This window comes from Phyllobates terribilis, unplaced genomic scaffold (genome assembly GCF_046119375.1).
Source record: "Phyllobates terribilis strain yellow unplaced genomic scaffold, ASM4611937v1 Scaffold_7__3_contigs__length_470593459, whole genome shotgun sequence".
NCBI lineage: Eukaryota > Metazoa > Chordata > Amphibia > Anura > Dendrobatidae > Phyllobates > Phyllobates terribilis.
The window spans coordinates 463628693-463650122 of NW_027362767.1; the positions used below are offsets into that span (position 1 = coordinate 463628693).

The 21430-nt window shown below is 48.8% G+C and overlaps 1 protein-coding gene across 3 annotated transcripts in view; it reads right to left on the reverse strand.

Annotated features, from left to right (window-relative positions):
• DIAPH2 (diaphanous related formin 2) overlaps nt 1-21430 on the reverse strand; it is a 2453123-nt gene that overhangs the window by 2128846 nt on the left and 302847 nt on the right. For 2 of the 3 annotated variants that reach the window (XM_073642200.1, XM_073642202.1), the window contains one exon: nt 15797-15817. The exons of the other annotated variant lie outside the window; for it this stretch is intronic. In XM_073642200.1, coding sequence (XP_073498301.1) covers nt 15797-15817 — 21 coding nt within the window. The remainder of the gene's footprint in view (nt 1-15796; nt 15818-21430) is intronic. 3 annotated transcript variants of the gene reach the window in all.

A 21430-nucleotide genomic window follows, 5' to 3' on the forward strand; every position in this document is an offset into this window, starting at 1 on the left:
TTGTACATAGGGGCAGTATTATAGTAGTTATATTCTTGTACATAGGGGGCAGTATTATAGTAGTTATATTCTTGTACATAGGGAGCAGTATTATAGCAGTTATATTCTTGTACATAGGGGGCAGTATTATAGTAGTTATATTCTTGTACATAGGGGCAGTATTATAGTAGTTATATTCTTCTACATAGGGGCAGTATTATAGTAGTTATATTCTTGTACATAGGGGGCAGTATTATAGTAGTTATATTCTTGTACATAGGGGGCAGTATTATAGTAGTTATATTCTTGTACATAGGGGCAGTATTATAGTAGTTATATTCTTGTACATAGGGGCAGTATTATAGCAGTTATATTCTTGTACATAGGGGGCAGTATTATAGTAGTTATATTCTTGTACATAGGGGGCAGTATTATAGTAGTTATATTCTTGTACATAGGGGCAGTATTATAGTAGTTATATTCTTCTACATAGGGGGCAGTATTATAGTAGTTATATTCTTGTACATAGGGAGCAGTATTATAGCAGTTATATTCTTGTACATAGGGGGCAGTATTATAGTAGTTATATTCTTGTACATAGGGGCAGTATTATAGTAGTTATATTCTTGTACATAGGGGGCAGTATTATAGTAGTTATATTCTTGTACATAGGAGCAGTATTATAGTAGTTATATTCTTGTACATAGGGGCAGTATTATAGTAGTTATATTCTTGTACATAGGGGGCAGTATTATAGTAGTTATAATCTTGTACATAGGGGCAGTATTATAGTAGTTATATTCTTGTACATAGGGGCAGTATTATAGTAGTTATATTCTTGTACATAGGGGGCAGTATTATAGTAGTTATATTCTTGTACATAGGAGCAGTATTATAGTAGTTATATTCTTGTACATAGGGGGCAGTATTATAGTAGTTATATTCTTGTATATAGGAGCAGTATTATAGTAGTTATATTCTTGTACATAGGAGCAGTAATATAGTAGGTATATTCTTGTACATAGGGGCAGTATTATAGTAGTTATATTCTTGTACATAGGGGGCAGTATTACAGTAGTTATATTCTTGTATATAGGGAGCAGTATTATAGTAGTTATATTCTTGTACATAGGAGCAGTAATATAGTAGGTATATTCTTGTACATAGGCGCAGTATTATAGTAGTTATATTCTTGTACATAGGAGCAGTATTATAGTAGTTATATTCTTGTACATAGGAGCAGTATTATAGTAGTTATATTCTTGTACATAGGGGGCAGTATTATAGTAGTTATATTCTTGTACATAGGAGCAGTATTATAGTAGTTATATTCTTGTACATAGGAGCAGTATTATAGTAGTTATATTCTTGTATATAGGGGCAGTATTATAGTAGTTATATTCTTGTACATAGGGGCAGTATTATAGTAGTTATATTCTTGTACATAGGGGGCAGTATTATAGTAGTTATATTCTTGTACATAGGGGGCAGTATTATACTAGTTATATTCTTGTACATAGGAGCAGTATTATAGTAGTTATATTCTTGTACATAGGGGGCAGTATTATAGTAGTTATATTCCTGTACACAGGGGTCAGTATTATAGCAGTTATATTCTTGCACATAGGGAGCAGTATTATAGTAGTTATATTCTTGTACATAGGGGCAGAATTATAGTAGTTATATTCTTGTATATAGGAGCAGTATTATAGTAGTTATATTCTTGTACATAGGGGGCAGTATTATAGTAGTTATATTCTTGTATATAGGAGCAGTATTATAGTAGTTATATTCTTGTACATAGGAGCAGTATTATAGCAGTTATATTCTTGTACATAGGAGCAGTATTATAGTAGTTATATTCTTGTACATAGGAGCAGTATTATAGTAGTTATATTCTTGTACATAGGGGCAGTATTATAATAGTTATATTCTTGTACATAGGGAGCAGTATTATAGTAGTTATATTCTTGTACATAGGAGCAGTATTATAGTAGTTATATTCTTGTACATAGGGGGCAGTATTATAGTAGTTATATTCTTGTACATAGGAGCAGTATTATAGTAGTTATATTCTTGTACATAGGAGCAGTATTATAGTAGTTATATTCTTGTATATAGGGGCAGTATTATAGTAGTTATATTCTTGTACATAGGGGCAGTATTATAGTAGTTATATTCTTGTACATAGGGGGCAGTATTATAGTAGTTATATTCTTGTACATAGGGGGCAGTATTATAGTAGTTATATTCTTGTACATAGGAGCAGTATTATAGTAGTTATATTCTTGTACATAGGGGGCAGTATTATAGTAGTTATATTCCTGTACACAGGGGTCAGTATTATAGCAGTTATATTCTTGCACATAGGGAGCAGTATTATAGTAGTTATATTCTTGTACATAGGGGCAGAATTATAGTAGTTATATTCTTGTATATAGGAGCAGTATTATAGTAGTTGTATTCTTGTACATAGGGGGCAGTATTATAGTAGTTATATTCTTGTATATAGGAGCAGTATTATAGTAGTTATATTCTTGTACATAGGAGCAGTATTATAGCAGTTATATTCTTGTACATAGGAGCAGTATTATAGTAGTTATATTCTTGTACATAGGAGCAGTATTATAGTAGTTATATTCTTGTACATAGGGGCAGTATTATAATAGTTATATTCTTGTACATAGGGAGCAGTATTATAGTAGTTATATTCTTGTACATAGGAGCAGTATTATAGTAGTTATATTCTTCTACATAGGGGGCAGTATTATAGTAGTTATATTCTTGTACATAGGGAGCAGTATTATAGCAGTTATATTCTTGTACATAGGGGCAGTATTATAGTAGTTATATTCTTGTACATAGGAGCAGTATTATAGTAGTTATATTCTTGTACATAGGGGCAGTATTATAATAGTTATATTCTTGTACATAGGGAGCAGTATTATAGTAGTTATATTCTTGTACATAGGAGCAGTATTATAGTAGTTATATTCTTGTACATAGGAGCAGTATTATAGTAGTTATATTCTTGTACATAGGGGCAGTATTATAATAGTTATATTCTTGTACATAGGGAGCAGTATTATAGTAGTTATATTCTTGTACATAGGAGCAGTATTATAGTAGTTATATTCTTGTACATAGGAGCAGTATTATAGTAGTTATATTCTTGTACATAGGAGCAGTATTATAGTAGTTATATTCTTGTACATAGGAGCAGTATTATAGTAGTTATATTCTTGTACATAGGGGCAGTATTATAGTAGTTATATTCTTGTACATAGGAGCAGTATTATAGTAGTTATATTCTTGTACATAGGAGCAGTATTATAGTAGTTATATTCTTGTACATAGGAGCAGTATTATAGTAGTTATATTCTTGTACATAGGGCAGTATTATAGTAGTTATATTCTTGTACATAGGGGCAGTATTATAGTACTTATATTCCCCTAATAGGAATTTCTCATTGATGTGTATATATGTGGATTAGTTCCGGTCTGGGAGCGGATGTGGGTTGTTGGCTCCTTGGGGGAACATTTGCTGTTTGATAAACTCCGTCTGCAGATTGCAGAAACGACTGAGACTGTGAGATCGGTTTAGGTGGAGCCGTATTTGGGGGTCACTCCTGGAGACCCCACAGCCGATGGCTGCGGCCACCTTCCTGACAATTCCGTACATTACTACCGATAGTAAAGTGTGAGTTCAGCTTTCTGCTCCTTGCACTGATGTTTCCTCGGCTCTTTGAGCTCGTCGTGTGGAGGGGAAACAGTCAGCAGTCGAGGTCCCGTATTTCCATAGTAAGGGTGACATTATTAGTGCTCCCATCGCTCCAAATACACAGCAGCAGTGACAGATACTATCTGTCACCGACCGCAATGATTACCAGCGGGAGGGATGAAATTACCCGCCAGTCCTGCCATCTTCATTCCCTAATGACGGTCTCTCCACTCTCAATTACCCAGCATGCACCTCTGCTATCACCTTTCTAGGGTGACGCAGGTAGCTGCACACCACCGGAGTATTCAGGTAGTAAGCGCCTCCTGCTACCACATGTCTGCACACTCTGGAGGGGCAAGGTGCCTGACCGCACACTCGGCTCTACTGTTCACTTGCTGTCCAGCACATTGAGCTCTTCCTTGTGCCGCCCGGGCTAACTCCTTGCTGCTCCCCCTCAGTATGGGCTAGTGAGTGCCCCTCATGTACCAGTGGAGCCATAACAGATGCTGCTACCGGGAAGGCTGAATGGTCACTGGACCAACAACCCTTCTCACTGCCAACCTCATGCAGGAGAGCCAAGTGGGACCCCGGAAAAGGGCCGTGATGCAAATCCCGGGGATAGGCCGACCTCCGCACACGCCACCGCCCTGTACACAGGAGCTCGCACCTTGCGGTCGCTGCTCTCATCATTTACACTGAACCGGAATTTACTTAGAGAAACCCAAATCCTGACGCGATCTCCCAGAAATGACTGACTGAAGCCGATAAGAAGAGACGCGCGGAGGAAACGTCACCTGCATCCCCTCCAGCACGTAACAGATAACGGAGACGTTTCCCGCTATCTCACACTGACACCCCCTGAGCCGCGTCTGCTGAGAGCCGCTCGCTGAATTGCGGATCAGTCTTTATACTCTCCCGGCATCGATGAAGCGGTCAGGCCGTGTGCACACCATAGTGAGATTCCTCACATAAGCGCAATGCGTCCAAATGGCAGCAAAGTGCATTAGGACGCTGAGGTCTCGTTCACACCTTGCTTATTTGTGACCTGCAGATTTGGTGCAGATATAAATCCACATACTCTGACACCACTGATCACGTGATCGCGGCTTATTGGAAGCGGGAAGACGTCAGTTCAACTGACCTCATCATTGAGAGAATAGTAAGGACCCTGGAAGGTAAGAGATCACGAGCGGAGAAGTGGAGACAGGAGAATTATACAAGGAAATGCTCATCATCTTCACCCTCAATCCCTCAGTAGGTGCGGGGTCTGCCAGCGGCCGCAGTGTCCGCAGTGCTATAGCGCCCTCTATGCTCCTGCACTTCAGCTGCTGATCTAGCGGGGACTCTCCTGCGGCCTCTTTCCCGGCTTCTGTTCTTTATGGACTCCTTTCCCTCCTGACCTATCCCTCCAAGGACAACATCTGCAAGGAGTTTCTATCTTCTCCCCGTGTTTGCCTGGGTTAGCTCCCACACGCCAAAGACATAGTGATAGGGGATGCAGATTGTGAGCCCCGATGGGGACAGCGACGATAATGTATGTAAATTGTCTGAACTGTAAAGCGCTGCGGAATATGTTGGCGCTATATAAATAAAAAGATAATTATAATTATTATTATGACCTTTCTTTCCTCCTTCCTTTCCCCTTTCTCTTTCCTCCTTCCTTTTCCTCCTGACCTTTCCTTTCCTCCTTCCTCTTTCCTCCTTCCTTTCCCTCCTGACCTTTCCTTTCCCCTTTCCTCTTTCCTCTTCCTCCTGACCTTTCTTTCCTCCTTCCTTTCCCCCTTCCTTTCCCTCCTGACCTTTCCTTTCCCCCTTCCTCTTTCCTCCTTCCTTTTCCTCCTGACCTTTCCTTTCCCCCTTCCTCTTTCCTCCTTCCTTTCCCTCCTGACCTTTCCTTTCCCCTTTCCTCTTCCTCCTGACCTTTCTTTCCTCCTTCCTTTCCCCCTTCCTTTCCCTCCTGACCTTTCCTTTCCCCCTTCCTCTTTCCTCCTTCCTTTTCCTCCTGACCTTTCTTTCCTCCTTCTCTCTTCCTCTTTCCTCCTTCCTTTCCTTCCCCCTTCCTCTTTCCTCCTTCCTTTCCCCTTTCCTCTTCCTCCTGACCTTTCTTTCCTCCTTCTCCCTTCCTCTTTCCTCCTTCCTTTCCCTCCTGACCTTTCCTTTCCCCTTTCCTCTTCCGCCTGACCTTTCTTTCCTCCTTCCTTTCCCCCTTCCTTTCCCTCCTGACCTTTCCTTTCCCCCTTCCTCTTTCCTCCTTCCTTTTCCTCCTGACCTTTCTTTCCTCCTTCTCCCTTCCTCTTTCCCTTCCTTTACTCCTTTACCTTTTGTTTTAAGTAAAATTATTTTGTTACTTTATTATAACTTTATACAATTATAGAAAAACTATTAAACTACTTAACTAAGAAAAAAAAAATGACAGCAAGCAGACCAGTAAGTGTCACATCGCTGGAATCAGGGTCTGTGTCTCTAAATCCATGTGACAGATTCCCTTTAAGCCGATCAGCATTACTAGAAGACTCTGCGGATGGGCCGGGAGCAGCAATGTCCTTTCCAGCTGGATTCTAGCCTGGTAGAGGCTGCAGACACATCTGGATCCAGACCCCTCTTGTACTATTATGATGTCTGTCCTGATGACTGACTGTTGTCGGCTCTGTCTGTGTGACCGCTAGGGCCCCCATGTGTGGCCCCCGGTTATCAGACAGGGACAATATGCAGAAAAGAGGCCAAGATTATGACAGGTAATGGAGATGTACTGTATAGCACCAACCTAGTCCCCCGCGCCGTACAGGGAAGGTGTGATGCTCGGCTGCTGGGAGACGCCTGGTGCTGATCCCCCGGCCGTGTATCTGTGTGCACTGAATGTATCCATGTATATAGCCGTATAATGTATCTCTCCATGTACAGTATGTATACACGCCTAGACCTGTATAAGTGTCTGTGTGCACTGAATGTATCTATATCTGTGTATATATGTATCCACCATCTGTGGCTCTATGACTGGATGTTACATATACTGTCCGGAGAAGAAGTATTTGATCCGCTGCCGATTCTGTAAGTTTTCCACCTACAGAGAATGGAGAGATCTGTGATTGAAGGTCACTTCGCCTGTGAGAGACAGAATCTAAAGAAAATCACATTGTAGGATTTTTACATAATCAATTTGCATTTTATTGCATGAAATAAGTATTTGATCAACGACCAACCAGCAAGAATTCTGCCTCTCACAGACCTGTTAGTTTTTCTGTAAGAAGCCTCCTACTCTGCACTCATTACATGTATTAACTGCACTTGTGTGAACTCGTTACCTGTATAAAAGATACCTGTCCACACACTCAATCAATCACACTCCAACCTCTCCACCATGGCCAAGACCAAAGAGCTGTCTAAGGACACCAGGGACAAAACTATAGACCTTCACCAGGCTGGGATGGGCTACAGGACAATAGGCAGCAACTTGGTGAGAAGGCAACAACTGTTGGCACAATTATTAGAAAATGGAAGAAACACAAGATGACTGTCAGTCTTCCTCAGTCTGGGGCTCCATGCAAGATCTCGCCTCGTGGGGGAAGGATGATTCTGAGAAAGGTCAGGAATCTGCCTAGAACTACACGGGAGGACCTGGTCACTGACCTGAAGAGAGCTGGGACCACAGTCTCACATATTACCGTTAGTGACACACTACGCCGTCATGGATTAAAATCCTGCAGGACACCCAAGGCCTCCCTGCTCACACCAGCACATGTCCAGGCCCATCTGAAGTTCACCAGTGACCATCTGGATGATCCAGAGGAGGCATGGGAGAAGGTCATGTGGTCACATGAGACCAAAATAGAACTTTTTGGTATCAACTCCACTCGCCGTGTTTGGAGGAAGAAGGATGAGTACAACCCCAAGAACACCATCCCAACCATGAAGCATGGTGGGGGAAACATCATACTTTGCGGGTGCTTTTTTGCAAAGGGGACAGAACGACTGCATCGTATTGAAGGGAGGATGGATGGGGTCATGTATCACGAGATTATGGCCAACAACCTCCTTCCCTCAGTAAGATCATTGAAGAGGGGTCGAGGCTGGGTCTTCCAGCAAGACCATGACCCAAAACACACAGCCAGGGCACCTAAGGAGTGGCTCCGTAAGAAGCATTTCATGGTCCTGGAGTGGCCTAGCCAGTCTCCAGACCTGAACCCAAGAGAACACTTAAGGGGGGAGCTGAAACTCAATGTTGACCAGCAACAGCCCCGAAACCTGAAAGATCTGGAGAAGATCTGTATGGAGGAGGGGGCCAAAATCCCTGCAGCAGTGCGTGCAAACCTGGTGAAGAACTACAGGAAACGTCTGATCTCTGTAATTGTAACAAAGGTTTCTGCACCAAATATTAAGTTCTGTTTTTCTATTGTATCAAATACTTATTTCATGCAATAAAGTGCTAATTAATTATGTAAAAATCCTACAATGTGATTTTCTGGATCTTATTTTTAGATTCTGTCTCTCACAGGTAAAGATAAAAATTACAGATCTCTCCATTCTGTGTAGGGGGGAAAATGTGCAAAATCGCCGGTGTATCAAATACTTATTTTCCCCACTGTATGTATCTGTGTGCATCGCTGGTACGTACCTGTACACACATTACATCTAATGTCAGACTGCTCCTTACAGTGGGGACATCGCATGCACCGGCGTCTGCATATAGAATCAGAGTTACTTGTAGTAAATCTAAATTTCCTCTAGAGGGAGCCAAATCCTATGTAGAAGAGGAGTGACGCTGGCTGACATGGTTAACCCTTTACCTGCTGCTCCGCCTCCGAGTCTTGGGATATTTTTAGGATTCTACGATGATGACAGTGCCGGGGTCCGTGTGCAGGGACTGTATGCGGGGTGAGGGTCCTGCTCGTTATTCGGTGCTGCCTGCTTCCTCTAGGTATACGGCTGCTGTATGTAGATACTGAACAGTAAATCACTATTATGGAATAACACCGTTGTGTGACATGCTGGTGCTTGTAGTGCAATGCGTCCACTAGACAGATAACCGGCTAAAATACACGGATTCTGATAACTGTTATACTTATAGCTACAGTGGTGGCCAAAAGTATTGGCACCCCTGCATTTCTGTCAGATAATACTCAGTTTCTTGCAATCACAAATTCTTTGGTCTTATTCTCTTCATTTAATTTGCTTGCAAGGAAAAAACAGAAAAGAGAATGAAGCAAAAATCAAATCATTGATCATTTCACACAAAACTCCAAAAATGGGCCGGACAAAAGTATTGGCACCCTCAGCCTAATACTTGGTTGCACAACCTTTAGCCAAAATAACTGGGAACAACCGCTTCCGGTAACCATCAATGAGTTTCTTACAATGCTCTGCTGGAATTGTAGACCATTCTTCTTTGGCAAACTGCTCCAGGTCCCTGATATTTGAAGGGTGCCTTCTCCAAACTGCCATTTTGAGATCTCTCCACAGGTGTTCTATGGGATTCAGGTCTGGACTCATTGCTGGCCACCTTAGAAGTCTCCAGTGCTTGCTCTCAAACCATTTTATAGTGCTTTTGGAAGTGTGTTTTGGATCATTGTCCTGCTGGAAGACCCATGACCTCTGAGGGAGACCCAGCTTTCTCACACTGGGCCCTACATTATGCTGCAAAATGTGTTGATAGTCTTCAGACTTCATAATGCCATGCACACGGTCAAGCAGTCCAGTGCCAGAGGCAGCAAAGCAACCCCAAAACATCAGGAAGCCTCCGCCATGTTTGACTGTAGGGACCGTGTTCTTTTCTTTGAATGCCTCTTTTTTTTTCCTGTACACTCTATGTTGATGCTTTTTCCCATCTACTTTTGTCTCATCTGACCAGAGAACATTCTTCCAAAACGTTTTAGGCTTTCTCAGGTAAGTTTTGGCAAACTCCAGCCAGGCTTTTTTATGTCTCGGGGTAAGAAGTGGGGTCTTCCTGGGTATCCTACCATACAGTCCCTTTTCATTCAGACGCCGACGGATAGTACGGGTTGACACTGTTGTACCCTCGGACTGCAGGGCAGCTTGAACTTGTTTGGATGTTAGTCGAGGTTCTTTATCCACCATCCGCACAATCTTGCGTTGAAATCTCTCGTCAATTTTTCTTTTCCGTCCACATCTAGGGAGGTTAGCCACAGTGCCATGGGCTTTACACTTCTTGATGACACTGCGCACGGAAGACACAGGAACATTCAGGTCTTTGGAGATGGACTTGTAGCCTTGAGATTGCTCATGCTTCCTCACAATTTGGTTTCTCAAGTCCTCAGACAGTTCTTTGGTCTTCTTTCTTTTCTCCAGGCTCAATGTGGTACACACAAGGACACAGGACAGAGGTTGGGTCAACTTTAATCCATGTTAACTGGCTGCAAGTGTGATTTAGTTATTGCCAACACCTGTTAGGTGCCACAGGTAAGTTACAGGTGCTGTTAATTACACCAATTACAGAAGCATCACAGGATTCTTCAAACAGTGCCAATACTTTTGTCCACCCCCTTTTTTAGGTTTGGTGTGGAATTATATCCAATTTGGTTTTAGGACAATTCTTTTTGTGTTTTTTCATTGAAGACAAATTAAATGAAGATAATAAGACCAAAGAATTTGTGATTGCAATCATTATCAGGAAGAAACTGAGTATTATCTGACAGAATTGCAGGGGTGCCAATACTTTTGGCCATCACTGTATGTATATCCATATATAAGCAGCACAGTGGCTCAGTGGTTAGCACTGTACGGTGGCTCAGTGGTTAGCACTGCATCCTTGCAGCACTGGGGTCCTGGGTTCAAATCCCACCAAGGACAACACCTGCAAGGAGCTTGTATGTTCTCCCCATGTTTCATGGGTTTCCTCCTCCGGGTTCTCCGGTTTCCTCCCACACTACAAAGACTGATAGGGAATATAGATTGTGAGCCCCAATAGGGACAGTGATGATGATGTCTGGAAATTGTCTGAATTGTAAAGAGCTTCGGAATATGTTGGCGCTATATAAATAAACATATTTTAATTATTATTATTATATACATATATATATATATTTATTATGGCATAATGAACATTGTTACACACAGTTTCTAAAAATAATAGGTGGACAGCAGACATGTCTATACATCTACAGGACGCCGCATAGAACAGTCGCTGATGAGCAGGTTATGAATATGTGTGGGGGCTGCAGTGCTGCTTCTGTCCAGTAGGTGGACCCCTCATTACTTATAGAACAGCTCATTAGCAATGAACTCCAGCCAGTGGCTGCTGAACTAGTTTTATTTATTTTTCTCTCACAAGGGCAGCACAGTGGCTCAGTGGTTAGCACTGTATGGTGGCTCAGTGGTTAGCACTGTATGGTGGCTCAGTGGTTAGCACTGTACAGTGGATCAGTGGTTAGCACTGTACAGTGGCTCAGTGGTTAGCACTGTATGGTGGCTCAGTGGTTAGCACTGTATGGTGGCTCAGTGGTTAGCACTGTACAGTGGCTCAGTGGTTAGCACTGTATGGTGGCTCAGTGGTTAGCACTGTATGGTGGCTCAGTGATTAGCACTGTATGGTGGCTCAGTGGTTAGCACTGTACAGTGGCTCAGTGGTTAGCACTGTACAGTGGCTCAGTGGTTAGCACTGTATCTTGGCTCAGTGGTTAGCACTGTATGGTGGCTCAGTGGTTGGCACTGTATGGTGGCTCAGTGGTTAGCACTGTACAGTGGCTCAGTGGTTAGCACTGTATGGTGGCCCAGTGGTTAGCACTGTATGGTGGCTCAGTGGTTGGCACTGTATGGTGGCTCAGTGGTTAGCACTGTATGGTGGCTCAGTGGTTAGCACTGTATGGTGGCTCAGCGGTTAGCACTGTATGGTGGCTCAGTGGTTAGCACTGTATGGTGGCTCTGGGGTTAGCACTGTATGGTGGCACAGTGGTTAGCACTGTATGGTGGCTCAGTGGTTAGCACTGTATGGTGGCTCTGGGGTTAGCACTGTATGGTGGCACAGTGGTTAGCACTGTATGGTGGCTCAGTGGTTAGCACTGTACGGTGGCTCTGTGGTTAGCACTGTACGGTGGCTCTGTGGTTAGCACTGTACGGTGGCTCTGTGGTTAGCACTGTACGGTGGCACAGTGGTTACCACTGTACGGTGGCACAGTGGTTAGCACTGTACGGTGGCTCAGTGGTTAGCACTGTACGGTGGCACAGTGGTTACCACTGTATGGTGGCTCAGTGGTTAGCACTGTACGGTGGCACAGTGGTTAGCACTGTACGGTGGCTCTGTGGTTAGCACTGTACGGTGGCTCAGTGGTTAGCACTGTACGGTGGCTCTGTGGTTAGCACTGTACGGTGGCTCTGGGGTTAGCACTGTACGGTGGCTCTGGGGTTAGCACTGTACGGTGGCTCAGTGGTTAGCACTGTATGGTGGCTCTGGGGTTAGCACTGTATGGTGGCACAGTGGTTAGCACTGTATGGTGGCACAGTGGTTAGCACTGTATGGTGGCTCAGTGGTTAGCACTGTATGGTGACTCAGTGGTTAGCACTGTATGGTGGCACAGTGGTTAGCACTGTATGGTGGCACAGTGGTTAGCACTGTATGGTGGCACCGTGGTTAGCACTGTATGGTGGCTCAGTGGTTAGCACTGTATGGTGGCTCAGTGGTTAGCACTGTATGGTGGCTCAGTGGTTAGCACTGTATGGTGGCACAGTGGTTAGCACTGTATGGTGGCACAGTGGTTAGCACTGTATGGTGGCACCGTGGTTAGCACTGTATGGTGGCTCAGTGGTTAGCACTGTATGGTGGCTCAGTGGTTAGCACTGTATGGTGGCACAGTGGTTAGCACTGTATGGTGGCACAGTGGTTAGCACTCTATGGTGGCACAGTGGTTAGCACTGTATGGTGGCTCAGTGGTTAGCCCTGTATGGTGGCTCAGTGGTTGGCACTGTATGGTGGCTCAGTGGTTAGCACTGTATGGTGGCTCAGTGGTTAGCACTGTATGGTGGCTCAGTGGTTAGCACTGTACAGTGGCTCAGTGGTTAGCACTGTATGGTGGCTCAGTGGTTAGCACTGTATGGTGGCTCAGTGATTAGCACTGTATGGTGGCTCAGTGGTTAGCACTGTACAGTGGCTCAGTGGTTAGCACTGTATCTTGGCTCAGTGGTTAGCACTGTATGGTGGCTCAGTGGTTGGCACTGTATGGTGGCTCAGTGGTTAGCACTGTACAGTGGCTCAGTGGTTAGCACTGTATGGTGGCCCAGTGGTTAGCACTGTATGGTGGCTCAGTGGTTGGCACTGTATGGTGGCTCAGTGGTTAGCACTGTATGGTGGCTCAGTGGTTAGCACTGTATGGTGGCTCAGCGGTTAGCACTGTATGGTGGCACAGTGGTTAGCACTGTATGGTGGCTCAGTGGTTAGCACTGTATGGTGACTCAGTGGTTAGCACTGTATGGTGGCACAGTGGTTAGCACTGTATGGTGGCACAGTGGTTAGCACTGTATGGTGGCACCGTGGTTAGCACTGTATGGTGGCTCAGTGGTTAGCACTGTATGGTGGCTCAGTGGTTAGCACTGTATGGTGGCTCAGTGGTTAGCACTGTATGGTGGCACAGTGGTTAGCACTGTATGGTGGCACAGTGGTTAGCACTGTATGGTGGCACCGTGGTTAGCACTGTATGGTGGCTCAGTGGTTAGCACTGTATGGTGGCTCAGTGGTTAGCACTGTATGGTGGCACAGTGGTTAGCACTGTATGGTGGCACAGTGGTTAGCACTCTATGGTGGCACAGTGGTTAGCACTGTATGGTGGCTCAGTGGTTAGCCCTGTATGGTGGCTCAGTGGTTGGCACTGTATGGTGGCTCAGTGGTTAGCACTGTATGGTGGCTCAGTGGTTAGCACTGTATGGTGGCTCAGTGGTTAGCACTGTACAGTGGCTCAGTGGTTAGCACTGTATGGTGGCTCAGTGGTTAGCACTGTATGGTGGCTCAGTGATTAGCACTGTATGGTGGCTCAGTGGTTAGCACTGTACAGTGGCTCAGTGGTTAGCACTGTATCTTGGCTCAGTGGTTAGCACTGTATGGTGGCTCAGTGGTTGGCACTGTATGGTGGCTCAGTGGTTAGCACTGTACAGTGGCTCAGTGGTTAGCACTGTATGGTGGCCCAGTGGTTAGCACTGTATGGTGGCTCAGTGGTTGGCACTGTATGGTGGCTCAGTGGTTAGCACTGTATGGTGGCTCAGTGGTTAGCACTGTATGGTGGCTCAGCGGTTAGCACTGTATGGTGGCTCAGTGGTTAGCACTGTATGGTGGCTCTGGGGTTAGCACTGTATGGTGGCACAGTGGTTAGCACTGTATGGTGGCTCAGTGGTTAGCACTGTATGGTGGCTCTGGGGTTAGCACTGTATGGTGGCACAGTGGTTAGCACTGTATGGTGGCTCAGTGGTTAGCACTGTACGGTGGCTCTGTGGTTAGCACTGTACGGTGGCTCTGTGGTTAGCACTGTACGGTGGCTCTGTGGTTAGCACTGTACGGTGGCACAGTGGTTACCACTGTACGGTGGCACAGTGCTTAGCACTGTACGGTGGCTCAGTGGTTAGCACTGTACGGTGGCACAGTGGTTACCACTGTATGGTGGCTCAGTGGTTAGCACTGTACGGTGGCACAGTGGTTAGCACTGTACGGTGGCTCTGTGGTTAGCACTGTACGGTGGCTCAGTGGTTAGCACTGTACGGTGGCTCTGTGGTTAGCACTGTACGGTGGCTCTGGGGTTAGCACTGTACGGTGGCTCTGGGGTTAGCACTGTACGGTGGCTCAGTGGTTAGCACTGTATGGTGGCTCTGGGGTTAGCACTGTATGGTGGCACAGTGGTTAGCACTGTATGGTGGCACAGTGGTTAGCACTGTATGGTGGCTCAGTGGTTAGCACTGTATGGTGACTCAGTGGTTAGCACTGTATGGTGGCACAGTGGTTAGCACTGTATGGTGGCACAGTGGTTAGCACTGTATTGTGGCACCGTGGTTAGCACTGTATGGTGGCTCAGTGGTTAGCACTGTATGGTGGCTCAGTGGTTAGCACTGTATGGTGGCTCAGTGGTTAGCACTGTATGGTGGCACAGTGGTTAGCACTGTATGGTGGCACCGTGGTTAGCACTGTATGGTGGCTCAGTGGTTAGCACTGTATGGTGGCTCAGTGGTTAGCACTGTATGGTGGCACAGTGGTTAGCACTGTATGGTGGCACAGTGGTTAGCACTGTATGGTGGCACAGTGGTTAGCACTGTATGGTGGCACAGTGGTTAGCACTGTATGGTGGCACAGTGGTTAGCACTGTATGGTGGCACAGTGGTTAGCACTGTATGGTGGCTCAGTGGTTAGCCCTGTATGGTGGCTCAGTGGTTGGCACTGTATGGTGGCTCAGTGGTTAGCACTGTATGGTGGCTCAGTGGTTAGCACTGTAGCCTTGCAGCGCTGGGGTCCTGGGTTCAAATCCCACCAAGGACAACATCTGCAAGGAGTTTGTATGTTCTTCCCGTGTTTGCGTGGGTTTCCACCGGGGCAAAATGGGATTAGTGATGATGTCTGCACAGCGCTGTGGTGTATGATGGCGCTATATAAAAGGTGAAAATAAATAATAAAAACCTCATCTACTGAGTGCCAGGAGGCCCCTCCATATGCACAGCAGCTACAGACTTGTACATAGAGCACACAGCGATATGCACCCCCCAGTGGTACGCGGACCCCGCAGTGGTACACGGACCCCCCCCAGTGGTACGCGGATCCCCCAGTGGTACACGGACCCCCCCAGTGGTACGCAGATCCCCCAGTGGTACACGGACCCCTCAGTGATACGCGGACCCCCCAGTGGTACACAGACCCCGCAGTGGTACGCGGACCCCCCCAGTGGTACACAGACCCCGCAGTGGTACACGACCCCCCAACTTGCACTTTACAGCAGTCTGTATTCTGTTATTGATACGATCTGCAGAACATCACAGCCAACATCCGCATTCACACAGCACAGGCTGCCATACATGGCCCCTGTATTCTGCGGGGACCCCGATGCCCGGACCTTCCCCTGACGGCTCATAGTCACACGGGACAAAAATCACACAGGACACAGAGTTGTGGTTACTCACCGCGGCTTTACTCCCAGTTATCTGCATGCAGGGTCAGCGCGGAGGGATGAGAAAAGAAACAGCAAGTTAGTAGCACATTCCGGCAGATGGACACAAGAAGCGGCCGCGATCCCACGCTGCAACTAACGGGCGCCATCACACGCTGCGACTAACGCCCGCCATCACACGCTGCGACTAACGGCCGCCATCACACGCTGCGACTAACGGCCGCCATCACACGCTGCGACTAACGGCCGCCATCACACGCTGCGACTAACGGCCGCCATCACACGCTGCGACTAACGGCCGCCATCACACGCTGCGACTAACGGCCGCCATCACACGCTGCGACTAACGGCCGCCATCACACGCTGCGACTAACGGCCGCCATCACACGCTGCGACTAACGGCCGCCATCACACGCTGCGACTAACGGCCGCCATCACACGCTGCGACTAACGGCCGCCATCACAAGCTGCGACTAACGGCCGCCATCACAAGCTGCGACTAACGGCCGCCATCACAAGCTGCGACTAACGGCCGCCATCACACGCTGCGACTAACGGCCGCCATCACACGCTGCGACTAACGGCCGCCATCACACGCTGCGACTAACGGCCGCCATCACACGCTGCGACTAACGGCCGCCATCACACGCTGCGACTAACGGCCGCCATCACACGCTGCGACTAACGGCCGCCATCACAAGCTGCGACTAACGGCCGCCATCACAAGCTGCGACTAACGGCCGCCATCACACGCTGCGACTAACGGCCGCCATCACACGCTGCGACTAACGGCCGCCATCACAAGCTGCGACTAACGGCCGCCATCACACGCTGCGACTAACGGCCGCCATCACACGCTGCGACTAACGGCCGCCATCACACGCTGCGACTAACGGCCGCCATCACAAGCTGCGACTAACGGCCGCCATCACACGCTGCGACTAACGGCCGCCATCATCACTTATATCACGGCAGCCGGGCGATTATAATCGTGCTGATAATAGGAGTAGTAGTATTAGGGATGATGACACCAGGCGCCTCGGACGTGCCGTCTGGCGGACGCAGCGTGTCACACTCGGCCGCGCTCATCGTTAATTCACTACATGACATTATCTACTATAAAGAGACATTTAGGTTCGACCATCGGGCGATGAGGACACATTCATTATACAAAGGGGGCAGCAAAACCAACAAGCAGCGGTGAGAGGCTGATAACTGCAGACAACAGCTGGCCTATTAATGTGTAAATAGCTGAAAACATTGATGGCATCAACAGGAGGGGAGACGGCGGCTGACATCGCTGCTTTTGGTTCTTCTGAGTTTATGATTGAACTGTTTCCTTCAGGTGAATCATCAAAACATATTTCTTGCAGTCCTATGTAACACCACAGATTTTACATTTGTGAGCAAACAGATTATTACACGGGATGGAGGCCTCTCCTATATTACACGGGATGGAGGCCTCTCCTATATTACACGGGATGGAGGCCTCTCCTATATTACACGGGATGGAGGCCTCTCCTACATTACACAGGAAAGAGGCATCTCCTATATTACACGGGACGGAGGCCTCTCCTATATTACACGGGATGGAGGCCTCTCCCATATTACACGGGATGGAGGCCTCTCCTATATTACACGGGATGGAGGCCTCTCCTATATTACACGGGATGGAGGCCTCTCCTATATTACACGGGATGGAGGACTCTCCTATATTACACGGGATGGAGGACTCTCCTATATTACACGGGATGGAGACCTCTCCTATATTACACGGGATGGAGGCCTCTCCTATATTACACGGGATGGAGGCCTCTCCTATATTACACGGGATGGAGGCCTCTCCTATATTACACGGGATGGAGACCTCTCCTATATTACACGGGATGGAGACCTCTCCTATATTACACGGGATGGAGGCCTCTCCTATATTACACGGGATGGAGACCTCTCCTATATTACACGGGATGGAGGCCTCTCCTATATTACACGGGATGGAGGCCTCTCCTATATTACACGGGATGGAGACCTCTCCTATATTACACGGGATGGAGGCCTCTCCTATATTACACGGGATGGAGACCTCTCCTATATTACACGGGATGGAGGCCTCTCCTATATTACACAGGATGGAGGCCTCTCCTATATTACACGGGATGGAGGCCTCTCCTATATTACACAGGATGGAGGCCTCTCCTATATTACACAGGATGGAGGCTTCTCCTATATTACACGGGACGGAGGCGTCTCCTATATTACACGGGATGGAGGCCTCTCCTATATTACACAGGATGGAGGCCTCTCCTATATTACATGGGATGGAGGCCTCTCCTATATTACATGGGATGGAGGCCTCTCCTATATTACACGGGACGGAGGCGTCTCCTATATTACACGGGATGGAGGCCTCTCCTATATTACACGGGATGGAGGCCTCTCCTATATTACACAGGATGGAGGCCTCTCCTATATTACATGGGATGGAGGCCTCTCCTATATTACACGGGACGGAGGCGTCTCCTATATTACACGGGATGGAGGCGTCTCCTATATTACACAGGATGGAGGCCTCTCCTATATTACACAGGATGGAGGCCTCTCCTATATTACACGGGACGGAGGCGTCTCCTATATTACACGGGATGGAGGCCTCTCCTATATTACATGGGATGGAGGCCTCTCCTATATTACACGGGACGGAGGCGTCTCCTATATTACACGGGATGGAGGCCTCTCCTATATTACACAGGATGGAGGCCTCTCCTATATTACACAGGATGGAGGCCTCTCCTATATTACACGGGACGGAGGCGTCTCCTATATTACACGGGATGGAGGCCTCTCCTATATTACACGGGATGGAGGCCTCTCCTATATTACATGGGATGGAGGCCTCTCCTATATTACACGGGACGGAGGCGTCTCCTATATTACACGGGATGGAGGCCTCTCCTATATTACACAGGATGGAGGCCTCTCCTATATTACACAGGATGGAGGCCTCTCCTATATTACACGGGACGGAGGCGTCTCCTATATTACACGGGATGGAGGCCTCTCCTACATTACACGGGACGGAGGCCTCTCCTATATTACACGGGACGGAGGCGTCTCCTATATTACACGGGATGGAGGCCTCTCCTATATTACATGGGATGGAGGCCTCTCCTATATTAGATGGGACGGAGGCCTCTCCTATATTACACGGGAAGGAGGCCTCTCCTACATTACACGGGACGGAGGCCTCTCCTGTGTGAACCTGCGTCTACCCAGAGCTGATCCTTCACAGGGGGAAGAAAGGAGAACACGGCACCTAAACAGGAAAGGGTTCTTTACAGTCAGAGCAGTCGCACTGTGGAATGCCGACCACAAGAGGCAGTAATAGCCGACACAACCAGCACTTACAGCGGCCGGAGGCCTCTCACTACCAGGGGCATTGTGGGTAATAGAGGTGGAGAGCGGAGACTGTTTGCTGCATCACTATACACCGTGCACTGCGCTCCGCTCTGCTGCGTCCGTACGAGCAGAGCGGAGTTTGCAGTGTGGATTTTATTCTGGGGCCGCTGGATGAACATTCTCACATTGTGGACGGCTCCCGACTCTCTGACTCTCGACTGCTTCACTTCACACGAGGCGCAGGCACAGGGCTGTGTGCATGGCGCCATTTTTGGATTTTTCCATAAGCCTCCTTTGTTCTGTGTCCGCGTCTTATCTGTGTTTTACATAGGACTGCAGGGAAATCTCTGAGCTAAGCATGAAAGAAAGCAGAAAGACAGCGTGAGCTCTGCTGCATCAGTCCAGACAGCGGAGCCCTGCGGAGCCATCCAGCATGAAGCCAGCGCGTCACCCTCCGCACATAGCAGAGACCAGCGAGCGCAGCCATCACCTGAGCCCGGCGAGAGCAGCCATCACCTGTGCCCTGTGAGAGCAGCCATCACCTGAGCCCAGCGAGAGCAGCCATCACCTGAGCCCGGCGAGAGCAGCCATCACCTGTGCCCTGTGAGAGCAGCCATCACCTGAGCCCGGCGAGAGCAGCCATCACCTGAGCCCGGCGAGAGCAGCCATCACCTGAGCCCGGCGAGAGCAGCCATAACCTGTGCCCTGTGAGAGCAGCCATCACCTGAACCCAGCGAGAGCAGCCATCACCTGAGCCCGGCGAGAGCAGCCATCACCTGTGCCCTGTGAGAGCAGCCATCACCTGAGCCCGGCGAGAGCAGCCATCACCTGAGCCCGGCGAGAGCAGTCATCACCTGAGCCCGGCGAGAGCAGCCATCACCTGTGCCCTGTGAGAGCAGCCATCACCTGAGCCCGGCGAGAGCAGCCATCACCTGAGCCCAGCGAGAGCAGCCATCACCTGAGCCCGGCGAGAGCAGCCATCACCTGTGCCCTGTGAGAGCAGTCATCACCTGAGCCCGGCGAGAGCAGCCATCACCTGTGCCCTGTGAGAGCAGCCATCACCTGAGCCCGGCGAGAGCAGCCATCACCTGAGCCCAGCGAGAGCAGCCATCACCTGAGCCCGGCGAGAGCAGCCATCACCTGTGCCCTGTGAGAGCAGCCATCACCTGAGCCCGGCGAGAGCAGCCATCACCTGAGCCCGGCGAGAGCAGCCATCACCTGTGCCCGGCGAGAGCAGCCATCACCTGTGCCCGGCGAGAGCAGCCATCACCTGTGCCCTGTGAGAGCAGCCATCACCTGTGCCCGGCGAGAGCAGCCATCACCTGTGCCCGACAAGCGCAGCCATCACCTGTGCCCGGCAAGAGCAGCCATCACCTGTGCCCGACAAGCGCAGCCATCACCTGAGCCCGGCGAGCGCAGCCATCACCTGTGCCCGGCGAGAGCAGCCATCACCTGTGCCCGGCAAGAGCAGCCATCACCTGTACCCGGCGAGAGCAGTCATCACCTGTGCCAGGCGAGTGCAGCCATCATCTATGCCCTGCGAGCGGAGCCATCACCTGTGCCCTGTGAGAGCAGCCATCACCTGAGCCCGGCGAGAGCAGCCATCACCTGAGCCCGGCGAGAGCAGCCATCACCTGAGCCCGGCGAGAGCAGCCATAACCTGTGCCCTGTGAGAGCAGCCATCACCTGAGCCCGGCGAGAGCAGCCATCACCTGAGCCCAGCGAGAGCAGCCATCACCTGTGCCCTGTGAGAGCAGCCATCACCTGAGCCCGGCGAGAGCAGCCATCACCTGAGCCCGGCGAGAGCAGTCATCACCTGAGCCCGGCGAGAGCAGCCATCACCTGTGCCCTGTGAGAGCAGCCATCACCTGAGCCCGGCGAGAGCAGCCATCACCTGAGCCCAGCGAGAGCAGCCATCACCTGAGCCCGGCGAGAGCAGCCATCACCTGTGCCCTGTGAGAGCAGCCATCACCTGAGCCCGGCGAGAGCAGCCATCACCTGAGCCCGGCGAGAGCAGCCATCACCTGTGCCCGGCGAGAGCAGCCATCACCTGTGCCCTGTGAGAGCAGCCATCACCTGTGCCCGGCGAGAGCAGCCATCACCTGTGCCCGACAAGCGCAGCCATCACCTGTGCCCGGCAAGAGCAGCCATCACCTGTGCCCGACAAGCGCAGCCATCACCTGAGCCCGGCGAGCGCAGCCATCACCTGTGCCCGGCGAGAGCAGCCATCACCTGTGCCCGGCAAGAGCAG